General features: G+C 39.7%; 1 protein-coding gene across 1 annotated transcript in view; it reads left to right on the forward strand.

Annotated features, from left to right (window-relative positions):
- The first annotated feature begins 8,923 nt into the window (after positions 1-8,923).
- The window catches only part of TFAP2D (transcription factor AP-2 delta), a 57,954-nt gene continuing 42,633 nt past the window's right edge, over positions 8,924-24,244 (forward strand). Inside the window, exons 1-3 of the mRNA XM_024202321.1 lie at positions 8,924-8,962; positions 9,777-10,274; positions 13,416-13,476. Coding sequence (XP_024058089.1) covers positions 8,924-8,962; positions 9,777-10,274; positions 13,416-13,476 — 598 coding nt within the window. The remainder of the gene's footprint in view (positions 8,963-9,776; positions 10,275-13,415; positions 13,477-24,244) is intronic.

Here is a 24,244-nt window from a genome sequence, read left to right on the forward strand (position 1 = left end):
ATCAATCGGGAAATTAAAATATGTTTTAAAGACATAAATATATATTTCCCTGATGGACTCAACTGTCTCTGAAGTAGCATGCTTCAGTTTTGGGGATACAGCATATGCATTTTAATAGCAAATGCCTGAATATTGAATCAACCTGAACAAAAATGTAGAATGGCTCCCCTGCAACTACCCTGGATTCTTGGGTCAATAAAATCCCATTTTCAAATACATGAATAAATATATGTGTTCAATTTTTCTATATATATATATATATAACTTAACCTAAATACTGATTTATACAAGCTATTCAGAGCAATCCCAGGCTCCTGAGGAAAGAATGGCTTAAAAATATTAATAATATTACATCTAAATGTAAAGAGTGTTAAGGCTATAAATGAAGATGCGGGGGGGGGGGAACAGATTTAAAATGAATATCCATAAATCGATGCATTGCACACACACACATACACATGGAGAAAAGCCATCGAGCCAGGCCTCATGAGCGAGGACAGGGATGTCAACCTTACCTTTGAATTTACTCTTTTAAGTTTGTGTCACAACCTTAATGTTATTTAAACATACTGTAGTGCTCTGTGTTTAATTAGGTAAGGAAATGTGCTCGCTATTACTGCCAGCGCATAAATATATGAGTACAGTAGATTATACTCAATAATCCAAAGAACCTGACACTGTATTATTTATTGGAATGTCTGCATTAATTATGGATGATTCTAATATAAGGTACATCTTTAATACATCACAGTCTACAGATGTTTTCATTCTCCACTACCAGAGAGAAGTTTAATGATAGGATTCTGCTTCAAATATTGAAATGCATCCTGAAAATAATGTGGATAGTGTCATCTTGGTTTAAATTAGCTCGTCAGTTTCTCTGATTAGGAGCATTTTCAAGGGCCTATTTGACTTGATTGGGTGAAATATACAGAGTGCATGGTTCAAAACTGTCCTGAAACTGTGATTGGCTTGAGGGTTGTTTTAATTGGGTTCAATGGTTAATTTTCAAGCTTTGTGCTTTATCATCACTGCTTCCTTCTAGATACCACAGGTATCGAGGTTTACATACCCGTTGAGAAATGGTGAACTCTACGCGCCTGATCCAAAGTTCCTTGATGCTAATGGGAATCTTTCCGTTGACTTTAATGGGCTTTGGGTCAACATCCAAAATTAATCTTGCTTTTATTGCATTTTCTGCAGAGGTGGACTTTGGGACATTCATACTAGAGCTAGTGAGAAAAATATTTATGACTTTATTTCTGTTGAAAAAAAATGCTATTAAAAAAAACCCAACACCACCGTAATGTTAGAGAAATATTTCAGTTTCAGTGTGAAGACTTCTCAAGTTCAGGATGGAATAAAAGAAAATAGCTGGGTAGTTAGAGCACTCATCTGGAATTTGTAAGTCCAAGGTACAAGTCTGCTACTCAGCGATGCAGAACAAGGATTTGAACCCAGGTGTCCCTATGCTAGCTGAGGGTGCTAACCATTGGTTAATCTGGGGACTCGTTTTCATGGTGGGTGGGTGTGTTTATCCCACAAACCCATTGGAAAGGTCTAATTTGTTTGTTCCACATCAGAATGAAAATAAAACTGGAAACCTCAAATTTTTTCAGAAACAAAATTGTTGTTCTCCACCCAGTCCTAATTCCTACTACTAATGTACTCCCTTATTAATTACAGGGGAAAGGACTGGCAGTAGAAATTATATACAGAACATCCTGTCAGTAGGAGCAATAGGGTTTGGGGAGGAGGAGAAATGCAAACACCATTTGTACAGATACAAATACAAAGGACACACCTGGAGAAAGTTTAGTTTGCTAATTGGACATAAACATGAGATATCTGTGACTATCACCCTTCCTCAAACTTAAAATAACTTGAAAGACATCAATGGTTAATTAGCAAAAAGGGATACGTCTGGAGATCTAGTGATATGAAGATAGACACTGATCCTGCACACATGCATAATTATAAGCTAGTTGGGTTTGTAATTAGAACATAACTTTACTTTTCAGCAGTGCAAATTAGATAGCCAGGAACGGGGGTGAAATTTAAGGTGACAAAGCAATAGCTAAACAGGAGTAGGATTAAAAATATCCAAAAGAAATTAGCGTGGTTTTATGAGCCCTCTGTTACACTCAGCAGCTGTGAGTAAAGAAAAGTTGATTTGGATGGACAAAAGTTCCAAAAGTATTCAAGGGTAAGAAAGGTGAAATACATGAAGGAAAGAAACCAGGTAAAGAAAGAAGAGGTCTGGGAAGATTACCTAATGAAGGGAAGAGAGTGTAAGAAATGTGAGAACAGCCAAGCTGAGGAATGAAAGGAGGATTGCACAGGAGATTACGATAAATAAAGTAAAAAGACTTTCTTCAAGTACAGAAAAAACAACGAGGAGTCCTTGTTGCACCTTAGAGACTAACAAATTTATTTGGACATAAGCTTTCCTGGGCTAAAACCCACTTCATCGGATGCATGGAGTAAAAAATACAGTAAGCAGTATATATATACAGCACATGAAAAGATAGGAGTTGCCTTACCAAGTGGGGGTCAGTGCTAAGGAGGCCAATTCAATTAAGGTGGAAGTGGCCTATTCTCAAGAGTTGACAAGAAGGGGGGAATATCAAGAGAGGGGAAATTACCTTTGTGGTGCTAACTAGGCCAATGAAATCAAGGTGGATGTCGCCCATTTCCAACAGTTGACAAGAAGATGTGAGTATCAGCAGAGGGAGAATTACTTTTTGTAGTGACTCATGGAAAATAAAAATGGTCTCTAAGAGATTGCAAAAGTAATTGACAGAAGAGCTTTGGCTGTTTAGGTAGGGGGAATCCTTCACACACGTGGATGGAGGCCAGATGCCACCACAAGTGATCATGTTCCTTCTAAGGGATGCAGTAGAAATACTGAAGGGAATTAAGATCGTTCAGGAAAAGAAAAGGGTGGAACTACAAATGTCACAAGGGGGATAGTAGAGTCAGCCTAGATCGCCTGATGGAAGGAGCTAGCTAAAGAATAGAGAAAGAGCTGGGAGAACTATTTAAAATGTCTTCGGAAAGGTAAAACCAATGCATAGATTTGAGAGAAGTCCAGTTACACCTCTAAGAAGGAATCTATGAGAGACCTAGGAAACTACAGACTTGTGACACCGAGAAAGTAGCAAAATGGTATTGATGAGTCAATGGGGCCATGGCCATTCTTGATCATCCTTTAGGAAAGATTCCTATGCAACCCTTCACACTAGGTTCTGCAGTCTCTCCTCAGCCCTCAGGCAAAGCTCCTATTGAAGATATTGGGAAGTTCACTTGAGCCAGGACAGAAGGGATTTGACAGACGGTACTTAAGTACTGAAGAGAGCAAGATATTTGCAAGACTAGGAAGCTGGTTTGGAGAGACAAAGATCATGGGAATCGAACAGCAAGGCGCCTAGAAGAAGCAAATTAGGGCCAGCCTGGTCTAGTTCATGATGTGGAATAAGCGACACCAATTAAGAAGAGGAAATTAGCTAATGACACAAGTCAAAGGGATGACAGCCAGGGGGAAGGAGAACAACACGAGAGTCTGTGCAAACATTACGGTCACAATAGTCAATAAAGAACAGAAAGGGAAAGCTGGAACTAAGAGGTTATCCAGTGGGTGACACCGGGCATAATGAAAGAGAGAGATTCTGTTCTTTGTGCTTTCAAACAGAATCTGTTCTGAGGGTAGGGTCTTGATTTCAAACCCAGGGGAGTGGTTTTCCACCTGTTCTGGGCAGTTTAAGAGCTCGGTGTATGCAAGGAATGCTTGAAAACGCTGATGATTGGATAGTAGATTGAGCCGCCAAGCTGTCCAGGCTAAGGAGTCCATTCTAAAATATTGCATTGGATGGTCCAGGCTGAATTCAGTCCCATCCTTCTTTTTGCACGAAAATATTGATCAAGTCCACGTTTAAACCATACTCTGCTAGATGTTTAATGATGGCAGGCACCCGTCTTTGAATAGTTGCCCTTGAGTCTCAGTCGAAATCTCGACTAGAAGAATTTTCGCTGTTATCAAAGAGACTACTCGGAGACACTAGTTATGCCCTTTAATTTTAGACTAATATATTCACAGAGTTTTAATTGCTTGCAGATGCATTTTTCTCTGTCCCCTTATGTCGCCTCTCGGCTGCTGTGTTGAAGCAGAATACAGATGTACAAAGATGATGGAGTGTTTTGGCGGGAAAAATTGTTAGTTGGTGTTAAAAAGGCAAGAGGGGGAGGGTACCAATGACCAAATTTTACTCTACTGGGGGGGGGGGAGGAATTCTTCCAGAAATGCTAACTTGGCCACAGCAACCCAAAACTCCACAAAAGGATATTTAACTTGTTTCCTCTAGCAATGTTAGGTGAAATCGGGGGTCAATGTTTATTGCCCCCCCCTCTGTCTCTGACACACACACACACAAAGAAGAAGAAGAAACAAGGATGTCATATGAATTAGGGTCTTAAAATAACAATCTTCAATAGGAAAAAATCGAATATTCAAAAGGCACCAAGTGTAATACCATTTTCAGCATATTTACAAGATCTAATCTAATCTATCGTCTTGTGTGGATGGATAGATAGATCTCATCATCTAGAGATAGATAGATCAAATCCTGCAGCGTTTTACCTAACGTAAGGTCTTCTGAATTTAACACAAAAGACCTGTAATGGAATACAGCAGTATCTAGCCTTCTGATATTGACCACCTGGATGTCTTTTGATAAGCGGAGCCATATGCATGCAGGGACCAATCCTGAAGTCCCTTCTTCAAGAAGTCTAATTAGTGGAAGTTTTGCCGGGGTGCGGCCTGCAGAGTGGAGCTCATAATCTGGATTTACCCTTCTGCGTCCAGTTTTCACTCTGTAAGGAGTCAAAATTATTGGCAAGAGCTTGCGGCCGATAAGACAAAGCATCACAACCAATCGGACTCCCGAAAGCAATGGGTTACGAGGCTAGAAAGACGGGTGGACAAAGAAATGTCCCCGGGATCTTATTCGAAGGGATGCCTTTTCTTTTAAGGCAAGAGGAGGTTCCTCGAAGCTCACGCCCTTCACAATTTAGAAGCGCACAAAAAGCCACAGGGAAAGGCAAACATACACTTTCGTAAACAGCCTTTGTCGGCCAATGAAGGATAGAGACAATTCTTCTGTAGGCGTGTGGCTACAACTCTCACAAAAGGTCTTAAAGTGAATCCCCGCTGTTGAGTCTTTCATCACATTGTTCATTCAAACTCCCTTTGAAAAGAGAATTGGTCCTAGGACTTTGGCAAAACTCCCCTTAAAGTCGCTGGGAGGTTTGCGCCAGTAAAGACTGTTAAGAGCAGGCTCGTGATTTGTCATAAAAAGTCTTTAAAGAAACCCTCGTTTGTGCAGTCAGCCTGCCTTGCAACCAGGGACTGTAGACAAGAACACGGGGAAGGGAAAGGAAATTTAACTCCAGGCTGGTCTCTAAATACTTGAGAACATTTTTAGGTCAAACACCAAGTCACTCTGCTCGACAGTTGACACGGCACAACAGCCAGACATCCAGACCAAGCTTTCTGTCACAACAGCAGCCGCGGCTTTATACAGTTCAGTGAGCTACCAGATGAATTAAGATGAGCACAGACAAGGAGCACTTTTCCAGAAGTCCAGTCTGTCTTGCCCAGAGTTCCTTCCGAGATTCACCATCCCTAATGTCAGGCTAGGTTCTCCTCAAAGAAGAAACCTTTGCACGCTCGTCAATGGGAGAGCACGCTCTATTAAATAATTTACCCAGTTAATTCAATTAAGCCTCACGCTAAAGTCTGTTGTAGCCATTAGCTTATGGCGATGATAGGAAAACAGAAAGATACCAATTAACTTTCCTGAAAGAACTTCTTTTGGAGTAATTAATAAGTGATCTGCAGCTTGCCTGAGCCTATTAATTGGGTTTGGGGGGAGGTTAGAAACAAACTGTCTATATGATGTGCCTTAGAAAAGCATAGGGGACATAACCAAACATAACAGATGGAATTGACCAGTACGTGCATATGGCATGTAGATTTCTTAAACTTTTCCTCGATACAGGAACATTTTGTTGTTGTTTGGTTCACTGATCAAAACTCCCCACACAAGCGAAGTTAGGGTCATCTTTCGGTTTATTTGCGACTGTGCATATTTGTGTGTGGTGGGGGAGGGGAGAAGTTACTCTCTTTGTTAAGTGGGTATTGAAGGAATCAGTCCTTGTTTAGTAAACTTGCGTCCCACTTAACTAATTATGTATGTGTTCCTAAAATGTAAGAGTTACCTCTTGTTTGGGTGCAGAAAGTAATTGCAGCCAGTGAGACTAGCAAAACTCAAACTAAAATAACTCCCTCTTCCCATATGGAAGTTTTCCAGATAAAATAAAATAGAAGGCGAATGTGTTCTGTGGAGAAATAGCTCATTAAAAGCATTGATCTGAGGAATGAATTTACATACATATGATAATAAGAGAGAAAATATTGTATGATCCTATCAGAAAATTGACTCACATCCACGCTTTTCATAACTCATTGTCCCCATGCACAGCCTAGTCTGTCGCGTTTTCCGTTACGGTTTTTTTTTTATTTGTTGTATTTGTTTGTAGTTCAACCCTTTTCATATAAATTACGACGAAGGAGAAACAATAATCAAAACAAACGTATGCGACAAAAATAACATCCTTAGGCATTAATGATGATATAAACCATCGTTTTCAGGAAAATCTTTACCTTTAAAGAGTATTGAGATTGTTTTCCATCTGAATGCTATAGAAGAAGAAGAAGAAGAAGAAGAAGAAGAAGAAGAAACAAAGTCATTTATATGTCAGAAGCATTTATTCAAGGTGTCTTAACTTTTTTAGGTATATGCCCTATTGTTTGTGTGTTTACAGTACACACATATTTCATTCATTGGGAGTGGGCCAATAATTTAAAGGAGTCTAGCTTGTTTATTTACTCCACATTATTTCATCATCTTGTCTACCAGACTCTTGAGAAGTCCAGCTATTGCTAGCATTTGGAATCGTTCCTGGAATATCAAACATGGGGAAAGAAAAGGGATCTTTGATATCTCAGTAATTACGTTAGCATAATCAGTGTCGAAATTCCCTATTAAAAGAAAAAAGTTAATAAAATGCCCTTCCTTCCTCTTATCCTCCTCCTTCTCCATTAAGGAGAGGGAGGGGGGGCAACTCTGCCAAGATGAACCCGCTAATAAAATGTTGGCGTGCTAAAAAGTGTTTGCTGCTGACCCCTGTGCACGCCTGGATAATCGCACTTTTCCATCTCAGACAATGCATTTCAATTCTAGTCGTGTGCCTTTGTCCATTTGTATAAAGAAAAGAGGGCTGAATGACAGGTCCTGTTAGCCTGCATGAACAGATACCAGTAAACCCTCCCCAAAACTAGACCTTAAAAAAAAAGCCACATGCCTATTTGCCTGCGGCTTATTATTAAGACACCTTTGCAGCTAAACACTTAAAAGCAAACCAAATTAAATGGCAATTAAAAGCGAGTTATACCCTCTTTTAACTCCAGGCTTGTAATTTGTGGAAACTAGCCATCAGCAGACACACATCGGCAGGAAATGCCATTCGGCCAAGAACCTTTCTCAGAACATTTACAACTTCCCAGTATTGTGCTCGATTTAGAACGTTCGTTTATATTTTGATACTTCCCGTTCTAAATAGAACGTTTCTTCTTCTTCGTCTTCTTCGTCTTCGTCTTCTTCTTCGTCGTCCTCTTCTTTCTTCCTCCAAGTGTGTTTCAGACCCAACCTACCACTGTCAATAAATAAATATATAAATATATTTGTAAAATCTTCATATGTGCAATACAGTGCTATCCAACCTCAATTAATTTTCCACGAATAAAATGTATCAGCACTTCTTTAAAAAACTAAAAATAAAAAATAATTTAAATGGAAAAAGGTCCATCTTTTTCTCACACAGTCCCGTCTTTTTCCTAATATTTCATATGTGTGTATATTTAGTGTATGTGTTTATATATATACACTATATGTAAGGGTGTGTGTGTGTGTGTGTGTGTGTAAAAATTCACTGCAATTATACTTTATGGTCTCAGACTAGCTATTTATTTGAAAAGCTATTTAAAAAAACTAAGATTGTCTGCTAGACAGCCTTTATTAAAAAAAAAAAGAAGAAGAAGAAGATTGGGATGTGGGGTGGACTTGAATTCGATTTAAACGTAAGAAGAAGAAAAAACAAGCCCAGCAACATTGTTTTAATTTAGAAAAATACAGCTAAAGACACACACCAAAAATGTGCAATCTTTTCTTTGGGTCTATATTTTAAAGCAGTAGAACCAACAGGAAGGCTCACACTTACCTATTTAAAATGACGATTTAATTAATATAGATTACTATATCTATTAGCTCTATAGCCTCCCGATAAAATGTGTTCAAAATGCCCCCTTCGATCAGATTAGCTCCCATATTAGCCTGTGTGAGAAAAAAGCATTCTAAAGAGTGGAGGAAAAACTGTATAAAAATGTTGAAAGAACCTACAGTTCCTTATTAGGCGAAGATACAATATTTATTCCTTGTCTCCTGGGATGAAGCTCCTCTATCTATTGTCCTCCCAGTTCTCAGTGCTGATGCTTAATTTTCAAAACTTCTATATTACCAAGGGACCTACGACATCAGCCAAAGAAATACCCAGCAAGTACAAAATCTGATCCAGGGAGCTGCTTTTGTGCAGAGGGAAAATTTTGTTCCTACAGGTTTTTAAGGTGGTGCATGGAAAAGGAAAGAGATCTGATCTATGCAGATACATTGCAAATTCTCTCGTAGATATAGATTTTTTAAAAATCGGGTGGGGATACAAGGAGTTTGGATGTTTTAAATTTATTTTGATTTGATTTGATTTTTTGGAGAGGGAATTTTATCCTGAGCCTTTTTTCGGAGAACCCAAAATGTCAACTACATTTCCAGGACTAGTCCACGAAGCAGAGGTATTTTGTGTGTGTGTGTTCATGTGTGTGTGTTCATGTGTGTGTGTGTGCATGGGTGTGAGAGTGTGTGCCTCTGTGGTTGTTTCCATTTTTTTTAATCCATATTGGACCGTTACATTTAATGATAATCCGGCTTCAGAGATAATTTAAAGAAGTATAGGGAGAGAATTCGTTATGACATCTGTCACCAGCCAGAGCAACTCATTACCACGTTGAAACAGTCCCAGCACGAAAACAGAATAAGACCCCTAATAATATAATGAAGTTGGGGGGAAATAATCAAATCGCCAGAAACGGGAAGATGTGGCAAGGATGGAGCATCGCCTTCCTCTAGGAACATTTGAGGGGGACAATGTGACGGGATTCCTTAGAAACCGGGGATCCAAACACAAGAAGGCGGCAGCTATCTATCTAGATATGTAATGCTCTATAACACAAGGGCGAGATTTTTCCCCCCTTCTGGGTGTTCCCGTGGAGTTAAAGCCCTTCTGTGTGATGACTTTTTGTTTCACTCCCAGATAGCAGAGGCTGCGATCAGTATTTTTGGTTGTGGTCCCTTTTTTTGTATTTCTGTGCGGTGGATTCGTTTTCGCTCGACTGTACTAAGGCAGGTTCGGGTGTTTATTTATTATTTTTAACAGACCTGCATGACACCCTCCCAAGGTGTTGGGGAAGCGACCTTGGGGCGGCTTGGAGCTAGGCACCTTGACTGGGGGGAAGCTATGCAGGGTAGGGTGCTTGGCGGAGTCGCACACGGTGTTTTAAATGACAAACCTCCAGTTTTTTGGGTCTCCTTTTCCCTTCTTCCTTTCAGATACGTCATGACGGATCAAACAGCTATCGTTTGATGCAGCTTGGATGTCTGGAGTCTGTGGCCAACTCAACTGTCGCCTATTCCTCCTCTTCGCCTCTAACTTACTCCACCACCGGCACTGAGTTTGCTTCCCCGTATTTCTCCACTAATCACCAGTACACACCACTTCACCACCAGTCCTTCCACTACGAGTTCCAACACGGCCACCCGGCAGTCAACCCTGACGCTTACTCCTTGAATTCTCTCCACCACTCGCAGCAATACTATCAGCAGATCCACCATGGGGAACCCACCGATTTTATTAACCTGCACAACGCCCGGGCTCTCAAATCCTCTTGCTTGGACGAGCAGAGGAGAGAGCTGGGGTGTTTAGATGCTTACCGGCGCCACGACCTGTCTCTTATGAGCCATGGGTCCCAATATGGGATGCATCCCGATCAAAGACTCCTGCCAGGACCAAGCCTCGGGCTTGCAGCCTCGGGGACAGACGATTTGCAGGTAAATAGCATGCAATATACTTTCGATGATGCATCCTCATAGCCTCTTTGCTTCAGGATCGCTCTCACACCGATCACATATATAGGGTGGAGGCATAAGAACATTACCTGGGTCCAAAACTGAAAACATGTAGTTCTCTTGCCGGACAAATAACCTCACACCTGGATTAACGTTGTAGGTGGTGGCTGAGTTGAAACAGGTGCGGTTTGGCCAGTTAATCAAGAGATCCGTGTGTTTGTGTGTGTGTTTGTGTGTATCTCCTCCAAACCAATGGCTACAAAATAATCCATCTAAATCCGTTTTTCTCCCTTTCCTAACGTGCGGTAATGTGTATATTTAATTAACACGCGGACACATATACAAATCCAAATAGATCGAGGGAGGAGGAAGGAGAAACGTCAGGAAAAATATCTCTGCTATGAGATTTAAAAAAAAAAAATCTCATGGTGTTCTGCACATATCCCTTAGTTTAACTGCGATAGATGAAATGTTAAAGCAAAAAGTAAAGCATAAAATGAATGTTTGACAGTAAAATAACGAAGGTCTTGAGACATATAGATATGGATGCAGATCTATCTATCTATCTATCTATCTAGATAACCTAGTTTATAGTCAATTATGAATCCGTTACCATCAGCTAAGAATTCATATCCAGTCGTCTCTCTGTCCCAAGCTAAAATGTATTTTTAAAACTATCATTTAGAACAATACATATTTTTTAAAAAGTCAAATACAAATACTTTCCCTTAAAACAAGCTAAGGAGCCGGGTTCACTCCAGAGGTAGCCAGGCTAAAACGGATTTAACCGTATTTACTGTACTTACTTCCCCTCAGTCTTTGCCTCCATTCCCACAATGCACGCTATGTTGTCCTTTCCCCCATACATAGGGGTCAGCTGCTCTAAAAAACCCAGAAGTTCGGAGAACTAAGAAGAGCCCCATTAGAAAGATTTTCCTCCCTATTTACCTCGGAGCAAGGGATTATTGGGGGGCGGGGGGGAAATAGTACCAACCAAATCATATTTTCTGTTCGATCCCTTTGGAGGAGAAACTCTATAAATCTTGATTTTTCCACATTTAAATTCACTAAATAATTGTATATTCTCTGGGCATTTTTTTTTATATTTTCCATAAGGCTCCCCTTATGTCCAACCCCCCCTCAAAAAAATCTGCCATTCACTTCTTAGCCCAACTAAAACCTATTTACTCCTTTTTATAACCACGTCTGCTGCTGATTTTTTTGTATCTGTACAAATTTTTTTTCTTTGCCAGGCACAAAGCCTTGTATCTTTCAAAAGAGGGGATTAAGAACGTTTGCAAGGCAGTGGACAATGCCTAAATCCTGTGCAAAAGAGCACCATACTTTATCCAATTTTCGACTTAGTGCCATTCAACTGGTCATTTATGCAATGTCATCCGACCAAACAACATGTTTCCCTTACAAATCATAATAATATAGAAATAATTAAACTTGGTTAAGCTGCCAGCTCCAGATTCGTTTTTATTAAAAAATAGAAATAAACAGCTTTGAAAAAAATAGGGGAAAAGGTTCATCATTTGATCAAAATTCATTTAAAAAAAAAACCTGATTCCCCCCCCCCCCCCCCTCATCTTGGCACCCTCCCTTACACTTATTTTTCACCCCCTCTCTTTCCAGACAGATGAGGGAAATATATTGAGGTATAGAAAAGACTCATCGGGGAGAAATTGAATGCATGTATTTAGTTGCTTCAAAACACACTTTCGGGCTTGTTAATTTCACCGTGTGTTTAGTGGGAGGTGTTTTGGTGGTAAGCTGAAATAGAGCGGACAGGCATACTATAAACCAAAACGGTGGTCTAACCAGTCTCCCCTTCTCCTCCGTCTTTCTTTTTAAAACGTTCATCAGCATATGCCTCATTTCCAATGCAACAAATGTAAATATACTTTTCCCTGCCCAGAATGTTAAGTGAAAGTCCAATAGTTTAGAGGGCGGTTTAAGTCTGCCTAACAGATGCAAACAGTCTTGGGGCTGGAGTGGCATCTTTCAGTCCCCTAAAAAGATTTTCCATGGGCAACAAAGGAAACTGTCACACCTTTTCCCGTCACCGCTTTAATTTATGCTCAGTCGCCACGTTTTTTTTCATATTGATTTCATAATCACTTTAAAGCAGAACACTTAAAATAAGAAAGAGCCTTGAAAAGGAGGGTCTTACAGGCCAGCGTCAATATGGTGAAAGTGGGGGAGAGCGCCAGGACTGTAAAGGTTGTTTTGTAAAGTGGGGGTTTTATTATGCACCGACTCTCCCTCCGCATTTACTTAACTGTTCACGGGCTGTTGAGTAGGTTAACACCCTTAAAGGAGTCTTTCATGTCAAATATCTCGTTTGTTTGTAAAGGAAAATGCGTCTTTACCACATTTCCATTGTATTTTTCCCCCCAGTATATAAAAAAAACGTTCATGATCCCTGTTAAAAATATGTATAAAAGAGGAATTGGATCTAAAAATAGAAGAGTAAGAGTTAGAGTAAATATAAGGAAGCGATGTGTAGAAATACAAACTTCTTCGTATATATGCCAAGCCACACATACACATATATTCTCTTGAACATAGTGCATGAGTGGCTATGTTATATATACACGGTGTGTGTATGTGTGTACACTCACACACACACACATATAGAGAGAACGAGAGAGAGATCGATATCTCGTAGAATTATTGACAGCTGCATTGTTGCTTAGATTTTATTTGTTTAGATCAACAGATATTTGGGAGAATTTCTTCGTGTATACACTATACACACACACACTGTATGCATGTACACACAGAGAGAGACTATTTATATACATACACATAAACTTCTCAAATCTATCTATCTATCTATCTATCTATCTATCTAGGCAAAAAATTATATCCAAATAGCAAGGAACCTGAAACTTATTCTGTGAAAAAATACGATTGCCTAGGATAGTGGAAAATTAAGGAATTAGACTGAGATTTGTATGGAGTTGTCAGGTAATTTGAATCCCATTTTAGAAATGTGTTGCTGAAATATTGTCTTCACTGTCGTTATTGACCGAGCTCCGTATTAAAAACAAACGCTGCTTAATTTTAAGCGTTTTGGTATCTGACTGATTTTTTTTTTATTTTTCATAATTTAAGGGGTCGGTGGAGGCCCAATGTGGGCTAGTACTGAACAGCCAAGGTGGGGTGATAAGGAGAGGTAAGCAGGTTAAAAAAAATATTTTCTTATATTTGACTTTAAAAAAAACCCACCTATGTCTCTATCTGTTGTTGTGTACGCATATTACAGATATATCAAAAAACTATTGATGATTTCAATGTAAAGAGAAGCACATTAAAACTAATGTAGTGTCTTGATGGCTCTATAGTGCATCAGTAATTTACAAATACCCCACTTCATGGCAGCTATCCGAAATTAAAAAGCGAATCGAGGTTTCTGTTTGTTTCATTATTTCCCCGTTTCTCGGGTAGATTTCTCGTTTCGATTTTAAAATATTTGTGCTCTCTAGCGCCTGGCGGTTAAATTTGCAGTCTGATCTCTTATGCAAAGGGCGAGAGTTTTGGAAATATGAGTGTAATAAATAACTCAGTGTTACAGACTGGTTGATAAATCGCTGATTGACTAAGTAGTTGCCTGGGTAAAGCCGCCCTTGATTCCATCTGCTACTGAAAATATCTGAAGTCGTCTAAATCTATTCTGTTCTCTTTCCGGAATACCTTGCTCATGACTATTCTTGGGGGGGGAGGGTGGGGGAGTCTGTTATGACTAAGAGATGCAAAAGTAGGCCGTATTGTCTAGAGGCCCATATATTCAACCCCAATATAGAGACATACTGTATCCCAAAATAATGTTTATCATAAATATATGTATTCAGAATAAAACGAATATAAGGGTTTTGTCAAAGATCCAACCGACGTCTTCGGAAATAATATTCTTTCCCGTAATTATTCACTTTCCGTTTAATAAAGTCCGTTCTTATTCATTACACTATTAGCTACAGTGTTATTGAAGTAGAATAAAACCGATGTTATTATTCAGATCCCGGGACAAACTATAGATTTAAATAAAAAATAAAATACACCCGGGAACGAATTGCCATTGAAATTGCATTGAAAAAAAATCTCTAGTATTAAACATAGATTGAGATCCGACACAGAAGGTGAGCCACTCCGAATTTTTTCGACTGGTTTTAGAATCCGATGTACCGATTGAAATCCCCAGTTCCGTGGCAAGGAACATTGTGAATCTTGACCCAGCGATTGTGGGAGGGGAGAATTAGCCCAAAACAAAAGACGGGAGGTGGGTGGGGTGGATAACAATTGAATCCACTTATACTTTAAACAAGAGTGATTTGCTTACAAAAGATTTTAGCACTAGTATAACGTTCAGCAATGAAACCCGACAACACAAACACGCCGGGGCCTGGTAGTGTAAACGTGGTAGTTGGAAGAACAAAAAGCCAGGTGAGAGGCTATTATCCAAAGCAATCTGGACGGTAGATGAAAGGTAGGGCGGTCATTGAGGAGGCTGGTGACACTACATCTGGTGCTGAAAGAACAGCTCCACTAATTGGAATCTTTCCCGGCGCGCGTGACGGCTGCCTCGTCTTTCCAACCTGGGGTTGTCTTTGGAGTCTGTCCTGTATAACACTACATTTCCCCTGGTTTAAAATGTAGTCCCCGCCAAACGGCTCGGAGGCAAAGTTAGATTTAATTCTTATTTCACAAAGGAATGAACCGGGGGTGGGGAAACAACCCTGCAGAAGTCTGTAAAGTGGGAGAAAACAGGGAAGTTGAGAGTAACATTCCTCCGACAGTTCTGTTTGCAGTAGTACTGGAGAATCATGGCGGGTTGAAACTTCAGGACGTTGAAGGGATTGTTTGTACATGGATGTGTGTTAGCCGTTCCTATCTGTTGCAATCTGTCCATAAAAGGGGTGTACCCCCGCCTGTGTGATTCCCCTTGGTTCTTTCTCCTTGCAATTGAGTTGATATTAATTATATCTTAGAAAGTGTTTTCGTTTCTGAACCAAAATCTGACCTCTAGGAAGCTGAATCCTTATCAAAGAGAGACGGGGAGTGAATGAATTCCCATAAATTGGGGTTTATGTCTGTACTACTTGACTGGACTCTACTCTCCTTTGTGAAAGAGGGTTCATATATCCGTTTTGCTCACATCCAGTTTATTCAATTTCTCCAGCTCAGCTAAGGAGCTTCCAATTACCTGTGTGGCTGATTGTAGTCAAGACTTTCTTTTTTTTTTTAAAGCGATCAAGGTGCTCAAGGATTTAAAGATTGATAGTAAAGGAAATCCAGCATGGAAATGTAAGGTTTTCCCTCCACTGATCTGATGCCGAACTGCAGCTGCACAAGAGCTATCTCTTGGTGAAGTCAGGGGTAGATACCAAAGACGAGTCTATAAGTTTCAAATGTATATTAAAAATGCATAATAAATATTTTGTCCGACTTAAAAAAAAGCGATAGGTGTTAGTAATAATCAAAACATCCTACGCCTAAGCTCGGTACAGTATCCCTTATAAATACACCAGACTTCTTTTCTAGCGATACATCAACAAGAATATATTAATTCTGGGTTTCCCTAATATTTTAAACGTCTCGTGTCAGATTTTTTTTCTCGTTAATACATACACATATCCATTAAGCATGTCGGTTGGCTCTTTCCTCATTTACTGGAAGAAATAAAGAAAGAAATAAAAATAGAAAAAAAGAAAGAAAGAAAGAAAGAAAGATTTTAAAACAGAACTCTTCATGTAATTTCCCCTTGAACAGAAGTCATTCTATTGTTCGGGGAGGGGGCGGGGGTCTTAAAGGCCACGTGGTTTTCTTTATCAACCTGAATAATAATTATAATAAATCCAAAAAAGTCAAAAACAGCCTCAACAAACCCCTGTATCCGTCTCCGAACACAGATCTGACATTACACATCCTGGCTGGCTGCGATATTGTTTAGTGCCATGATTTTGTGTTTTCCTTCAATGAGGCTCGGAAAGTACAAGATTTTTGCAGGACTTAGGTGGTGGCGAGATAATTACCAGCTAGATAAAATATTTGCCACCAATTCTGATGCAGAGATCCCCATGCTATCACTTTCATTTACTGGTGTGTAGGATATAGCCCGGAGCTCCACTACTCCAACCATCAGAACCAATAATCTTTACTTTACCTACTGCTCGTGTATCGATAGCTTCTCTAGCCTCAGGCAGCTGCTTTGATATGTTAATATTTCTGAGTACCAAATTCTGCAGAGATCATATTAATGTTGTACATACAGAGTGGAGCTTTGCCTTAAAGTTGAATATTCAGATCGCCTGTTTCAAAAGAAATCACTTGAAGAAACGAAGCTTCTATTTACAGGAGTCGTCTGTGGTTTTGGATCATTAAAACAAAACAAAACACCAACAAACCCCCACCCTCTCCTCTGACACTTTCCCAGTAAATGTCTCAGGCTTTTATTATGATGGACTCCTTCCCTTTTAGGTTGCCATTTTAAAGCCAAAGAGCCTGCTTTCCGTTTGATTTGGGGAGCGGGGGGGGGCTTGTTTGCTAACCACCCCACTCCCAAGCCCCCCTGCATATGAAACATACACCGCTTGGGTGTCCTCACCTCCAAATATTTGGATTTAAAAAGACAACACGGTGACATTTGGCCCCAGTCGTTTTATGAAATCGAGATGGCAAACTCCAAAAAAAAAAAAAAAAAAAAAGCTCTTGTTTCGCTTTGTGATCATCCTTCGTTCCTGCCCCAGGCTAATTTCAAGAAGCTTAAATACTGCTATCGCCTCTGGGCCATGACGAGAGAGAGGCCAGGCTATCGGCAATAGCTCTTTTTCGATTGCCCTTGGCAACATAAAATACAAACTACTTTGAATCAAAACATTTTTGGGGAATTAATATGATCTGAACTCTGCACGTTTTTAGAGATCTTGAGTTTGTCAGATCGCTTAGAGGTGACTGACATGCGAATGCGGAAGCATTAATGCCTAGCTAGGAACACTGTCAGATCTTATTTGATTAAAAACACAAATTCTTAAAAGCTCAAGCATCAGTCACCCAAAAGTCTGCCAATAAAATCACGGGAAAGACGCGTCCCCTTCTCTCTTCTGCCTTTTATGTATTTACTTATGGCGCTGCCTACAATTTGAAAGGGATTCGATGTGGCTTGATCATTTCCTCTGATCTTCAATTTTAATTTGAGACACTTAATGACGAAACTACAGCCTAATGTCTCACTCATTAAGGGCCGAGCGTTTAAGCGGGGGACTCTTCGAGGCAATGTTAACACAGAACAACAAAATAAAGCTTCCCAATACATTTTTCCCTTTATGATACCTCGGGTAATACATGGAAGGAGCGGTAGACTAGATCTTGCTGTAAAAGGTGTTTTCCGTATACTACCTCTGTAATCTATGCACTAGTGGTACTGAAAACTGGGGAGATACAGGAATGGTAATACCTTTTATTGTTTTTATTTCATGTAAATTGTAAACACCCGTTTGGCAGGAAAGTTAACAGGGAATTTATTTTGCTTGCTTGCTAAATATTCTCTATGTCCAGACAGATTATCCTACTCTCTCTCTCTCTCTCCCTCTCTCTCTCACTCACTCCCCCCCCCTCCCAAGCTAGGATATACCTATTCCTACATTTCTCCAATACTAAGAAGTACTATTCTATATCCAAAATAAAATCTACACATAGGAAATCGAAAAAGCAGAATTCGGTTTTACATAACAAAGGATAATGTATCGTTCTACAATGATGTTGTGAAACTTTCCACTAAAAGGGAATTTATTTTCTCCAGGTAATTTAGGGCAAAGGATAAGATCTGGATCTATAGGCGTACCCTGTACTGTAGGCTAATATAGTACTGTACATAAAGGCAATTTAATCTTTCAATTAATTGTATTTTCCTCCTTTTGTTGTTCTCAGGCCCCACCTCCTTTCCCCCACCAGCTCTTATCTGTTGAAGAACCGTACAATAGTCTTGATAATCCTGTAATACCTATAATTGTGTCCCGAGTCCTAATGCACTGTAATTAACACGGCTGTCTCTTTTCAGGAGCCAATTTGAATTGCACTAAATCCTAATAACTTGTTTAATTAATAGGTTTCGCGGTTCCAGCCGAGATAATCTCCAATCGACAACAACAAAAATTGGTCGAGGAGTTACGCTAGAAGGCAGGGTCTGTAATCCGCGCAGCGTTAGGCGTTTGTGTTTATTAGACGCCAAATAAAATAAAATAAAATAAAATAAAAACCCATTCCTGCAGCTTGCTTTGCCCTACACGGGAACGGCAAGCACGTGATTAGGTTGGGAGAGGGATTCGATTTTGTTTGCCTGCAAAAATCGTCCCTTGTGGTGTCAAACCAATGCCACAACTGGTCGCTAATGTTTGCAAGATCAGGCTTCCTGCGAAACTTGGGGAAGGGAACAAACGCCCCGTTTCCATCAGAGCTGCATGGAAATGTGGCTTCAGCTGTAGCATGGGGCAGTGAAGGAGTTACTAGTGGGCAGGGGAGTCCGCTCTGTGCTAACCTTCTGCTATTTTCTTCACCTTCTGCTACATTTCACCTTCTGCTCCATTGCAAGGTTGGGAGCTTTTGTGCTTCCTAACGCGAGACAACAGCTTCAGCTCGGCCTGTCTGTGAATGGCTGAAACACGCGGTAGCCACACACACACACACACACACACACACACACACCGGCGCACAGTCCAAGCCACACAAACAGAACTTCCATAGCATAGACTGGGACAGGGCGCAAACCACAACGCACACGTCGCCCAGCGCACAGAACACCACACGCACCTGAACACCACCACAAGCAGATATGCGCACCAGGACAGGACGCACACATCGGTACAACACACCAGCAGCACACAAAGCAAGCAACCCACGCACAACCTCAGTAGAAGAGGGTCGAACATCTCGCGCCACGCACACACAGCGAGGACAGCACCCAGACATGATACAATATGTCAAATACAACACCCCCCAACCGCACGCGCCCGCGCACCCCTCCCCCCAGAGAGAGCACACCGACTAGCACAACGCCCAGCAGCACGCAATGCAAACGAGACTCACAGAGTGCAAAAGGCAACACAAGGGAAGACAAAAGTACATAATACAACATAGGGAACACAAAACACACCACACAGCGTACCAAAGTCTCATCACCACACACACACCGGGAGAACACACATAGCACAACACAAAACACAATATAGTGTGCCAAAATCTCATCATTCAGCATATACACAGAACACAGCAAGCCAAATTAAAAAAACAAAAAACAAAAAGAAACCTGCCTACATTTCCCCAAACCTCTGGCAGGATGAAGAGTTGGAACATCTGCTAAAAGATTAACTGGGAATTTCTGCTTAAAAAAAACCTTAATGTTTTAGGAGTTCTTTTAGACAGTTCTGCTCCTTTATGACACATTTGACAGTTAGGGAGACAGGTGAAATTAACAAATCAAACTCTAACAATGCTTAGGAGTTATTGATGTGAAAGAGAAATGGACTGATTTTTTTCCTTTTATCTCTGAACATTTTGCATTTGAGCCCATACCATTAAAATAAGATTTATGTTCTCATTATAAAGCACAAATCCCTTCAGTATAATTGCATGATGTTGGCATTATGATTGATCAAGCACCCATCCTCCTTCCATTGAATGTCTTCCTTTTGTGCATGTCTGTAGAAATCTTTACAGTTGTGTTCCTGGAAGCCAGTAAGATGAGGACAAACAAGAACAAAACAAACAAAAGCACACTTGTCCTTTTGTTTATTTTGTTTTGCATCCATTATAGTCGCATTCCTACTTCATCTGAATTAACTTCTTAGGTCAAGATTTTCAAACATAGGTGCCCAAAGTGAGGCTCTTAATTGCCTATTTAGGCCTATACTTAAGTGGTTTGATTTTCAAAAATATTGACAACTCAGCAGCTCCCACTGAACTCAACCATATTACTCATGATTTTACAGTTACACAGGTGCTTACATTCTTTGCTGGGTCAGGACCTAAAGCTGGGCAAAAACCTCAAAAAAAAATCCCCTGATTATTTACTGGTATATATATATATATAAAATAAAATCACTTCTGCTGCATTCACACCCCTTTTGTGTTTAGTTAACATGAATATTCTGTAAATGAGTTTATTGCAAAAATGTACATGGAAACAGTACGTTTTAAGTGACTATGAGAGATAGTCACACAGTTTGAACTCAAATGTAAGAAACCTGATTACAAAGGTTATATGTATTCAGCCTGTCCAGTCACAAATAACCAACACAGCTGGAATTTGGAACATTTATAATGAACTGCTCACAAATAAACTACAGAGCAGCAGTTCTTCACAGACATTAATTTGAATCTGAATAATTTGATGAATAATTCTGAGAAAATTCTAAATTGCCCATATGACTCATGAACAGAAAAAGAGGTGAAATGTGTCAAATAAACCACTCATCAGTAGCTATTTTGACAGCTCTTCTATTACTTAACAAAACATAAGGATTACCATTTCTCCATTTTGTAATAAACTGCAAATTTGCCAGATTTTCAGAACACGGTAAAAAAAAAAATCTGAAAGGTGTCATGAATTGTAACACAGAAATTCATTTTAAAGGCACCTGTAGACATAAATAATAGAATAATAAAAGAACAGAACCTAATGTTAATTGTTTATATAAAATAAATCCCACATATATCTCCTTAAAAACCCATTTCTTCAATGATGACTCTAGTGAATTATGCTGATTCTTATAGAAAAGCACTATATACACATGCTATTTGCTACAGGCCAGAAAAAATATGAACTCACAATGCAGTGACAGCAGTAGAAATATATGTCTCACATTTCTGACAAAGCAATAGCATTGTTTTCTATTAAAACACAAATAATTAATGCACAGCATTTTAACTAATGGGGGGTGGGAGGCATCTCAGAACAGAGATCTACTGATAAATGGGCACACATGTGCCCTATTCAACATAACCACATGCCTAACTTTAAGTATGCCAGTGAGATTTAAAGTTAAGCATGTGCTTAAATGAATCAGGATCTAAATGATTTTCCACCACACTACATTATCATGTATATCTTCTATTTATATGAAAGGGAAAAATTAAAACCAAAATCCACAAACCTGTCTTTGCACCTTAATTTACTGACATTTTCATTGTGTTGACAGGACTGATGTGTTTCTAGTAAGTTAGTGAAGTCCACTGGTGTTCCTACTATTATTATTTGATGCATTTATCATTATTGGTGGCTAGTGTTTTGCACTGAAATAGTTCATTTGGTGCAAAGAGGGGAATAAAGTACAAATACTCTCCCAAAACTGGCACTTACTTCCTCTTAATGCTAATTTGTCAGCTATTTAGCACAACTCTTGATAGTTCTATTTCAAGAGGTGATGGTCAGATTAGGGATGAGAGAACAAAGTCAAAGCAGAGTCCAGCACAAAGGACCCAGTTTTACTCCTATTTAAGTAAATGGGAAGGAGATTTTTCCCCTTTACCTTCAGTGGGAATAGGATTGGACCTCAAAATATTACAGCAAAAATTAAAAATACCCTTTCCCTATTAAAGCACCCAATCCTTCAAGGAGTTTATCAACAGCATCCTCATCTCCCAGTGAAGTTCATGGTAGCTTAGGGCACTCTATACCTTGAAGGATCGGGCCCAGAATCTTCTGTCCCTCAGTTGGGTTTTCTGTTCCCCAAATTATAGAGATCTTTTTCCCCCTTTTCCTCGGTACTGTTATATTTGTTGAAATAGTAATGAGGATGACAAATAAGAAGACAAAGTCATGTGATAAAGAAAGATGGTAACTTAATAATCACATTTATCCATGCGTTCCACAGTCGTAGCTTATGCACCATACATGATACTACAAACGCTTCCCCATCTCGATAATGCTTTGTCCTGAGAGTGGCCCCATTCCAGTCAACAGGTCTCTTTGCATAAGTAAGGAATGGTTTGCAGGATCAGTTTTATAGCGAATGGGCCCAGTCCTATGAAAACTTATTTATGTCAGTGCCTTGCTAGCAGGGGTAGTCCTGTTGGCATCCTTTCAACGGCACCACTCACAAAGGACTATGTTCGGAAACCTTTACTCTGTAAGTATCCTAGTAGAGCTCACTGGGACTACTCATGTGAATAATTGCTCACCAGTGTGTGTAAGTGGCTCACAATCTGCCACTTTACTCATGTTGAGTACTGACTTTTCATGGGTAAGGTACTACTCAGCATGAGTACTAGTGGCAGCATCTGGTCCCTAACAACTACTGAAGGGAGTGATAACTACTCATGAGAGCAAGGGTTTCCAGGATCAGACATCAAACTCCTGAGAGGCTTCGAATTTTTTGCCCTGTCCTCTGTTATTTCAGCTGTTGCCCACTGCCTGTGGTTGGCTATCAGCTAGGACAATTCCTTTGATGTTCTGTACCAAGAACTGTGTTTCTAAAGGTGAGCAATGATTGGCCTTAGTTGCTGTCATTGCTATTTCATAGGAAATAATGCACAAACAGGCCTCTCACTGCTGACCTCAGCTTCTTCTCAACTTTATCTCTACATTTTAATATACTAACTAAAAAAGAATTGGAAGCTAAAAATATGTGCAAAGCATAACCTGTGATCTTTCACTGTTGTTTGTACTTGTCCTTCCCTTTCTATTCCTACCGCCTCTCCCTTTGTTTATTGCCACTCCTTGGTCTCTTCTGTTGGGTGTAGGGTCCAGTCCCATGGTCCTCATACCCATTAGTCCCCAGTGGGAGTATTCTTGTGAGTAAGGACTTCAAAGAAGATTGCCTGCTCCTTGAGGCCTATTTTTGGAGCCATCTTTGTCCGCAAAACTCCCCTCTTCTCCGTGGTGCAGTAGCAATGAATAATTAATATAGTGCAATAATTATATGCAACAGATTTTACCATGTTCTAATTTGCATCTGGTTTTCAGCATTTCTAAAAAAAAAAAATGAATTTAGCTTTTTTGATTTTTGTTTTGAAGAAAAGAACACTTTTTCTTTCTCCCATACATGTTCCCCCTCCGTATTGTTATTAATGGGATTGTTTGGCACGGTAACTGTGTTTTTAAATATTTAAGTTGTAAGGTATTTACAACTACAGATTAATGACAAGGTTTTCAATAAGCTCAGGTTAGGGAAGGAAAGCCAAGGTGGGACCAAAATATTTTCATATTAAATGAATAATGATTTATTCAGTGTCAATTGCTTATGCACATATGGGTTTAATTTAAGAGAGAAAGAGAAATATTAACATTTCATTAATTTTAGTACAGTCTGATTGTTTGTAAAATATACAAAGGACATGCCTCTTATTTTGAAATAAGTAGATCTATATCTATAGCTCCCTCTATACATATACACATGTAGGCGTGTGAATATATATATATATATACAAACATGCAATGAGGCTATATTGAAATTAATCAGGGTGGAAAGAAAGATCAGATAAACATCTGAAGCCATCACCAAATTTGTATTGCCATTTTCAGCTGTACATTATAGACCAGAAATTTTAAAATGTTTGTGCGAAAATATGCAGGGACTTTTGTACAACTCTGACTTGTACATACATAAACTCCACTGCATGCATGTGGCACTTGACTTATCTGTTCTAACACCTAGATGCTTACTCAAATCAGGGTTCACATGTGCATCAGAGGTTGCACATTAGAGAGGGCAGATCGAAGAAATGCACCTTCCATTTGGAGCAGAAGGGGATCATTAGTCTTGAGATCCCTGGGGAGAGTTCATTCCACACTCTCAGGCCAGCCCTGGAGAAAGCTCTGTCTTCTGCACAGCCGAGCTTTATCCTTATGGTTGAAAGTTCCATTGTGCCCGAGAAGCAGAATTGTTGACCACATTCTTCATCCCCGAGCTTTTGGTGGTCTTGTAGATAACCTGGGCCCAGGCCAAACAGAT

Source organism: Terrapene carolina, unplaced genomic scaffold, assembly GCF_002925995.2.
Source record: "Terrapene carolina triunguis isolate 2854851 unplaced genomic scaffold, T_m_triunguis-2.0 Scaffold42, whole genome shotgun sequence".
NCBI lineage: Eukaryota > Metazoa > Chordata > Testudines > Emydidae > Terrapene > Terrapene triunguis.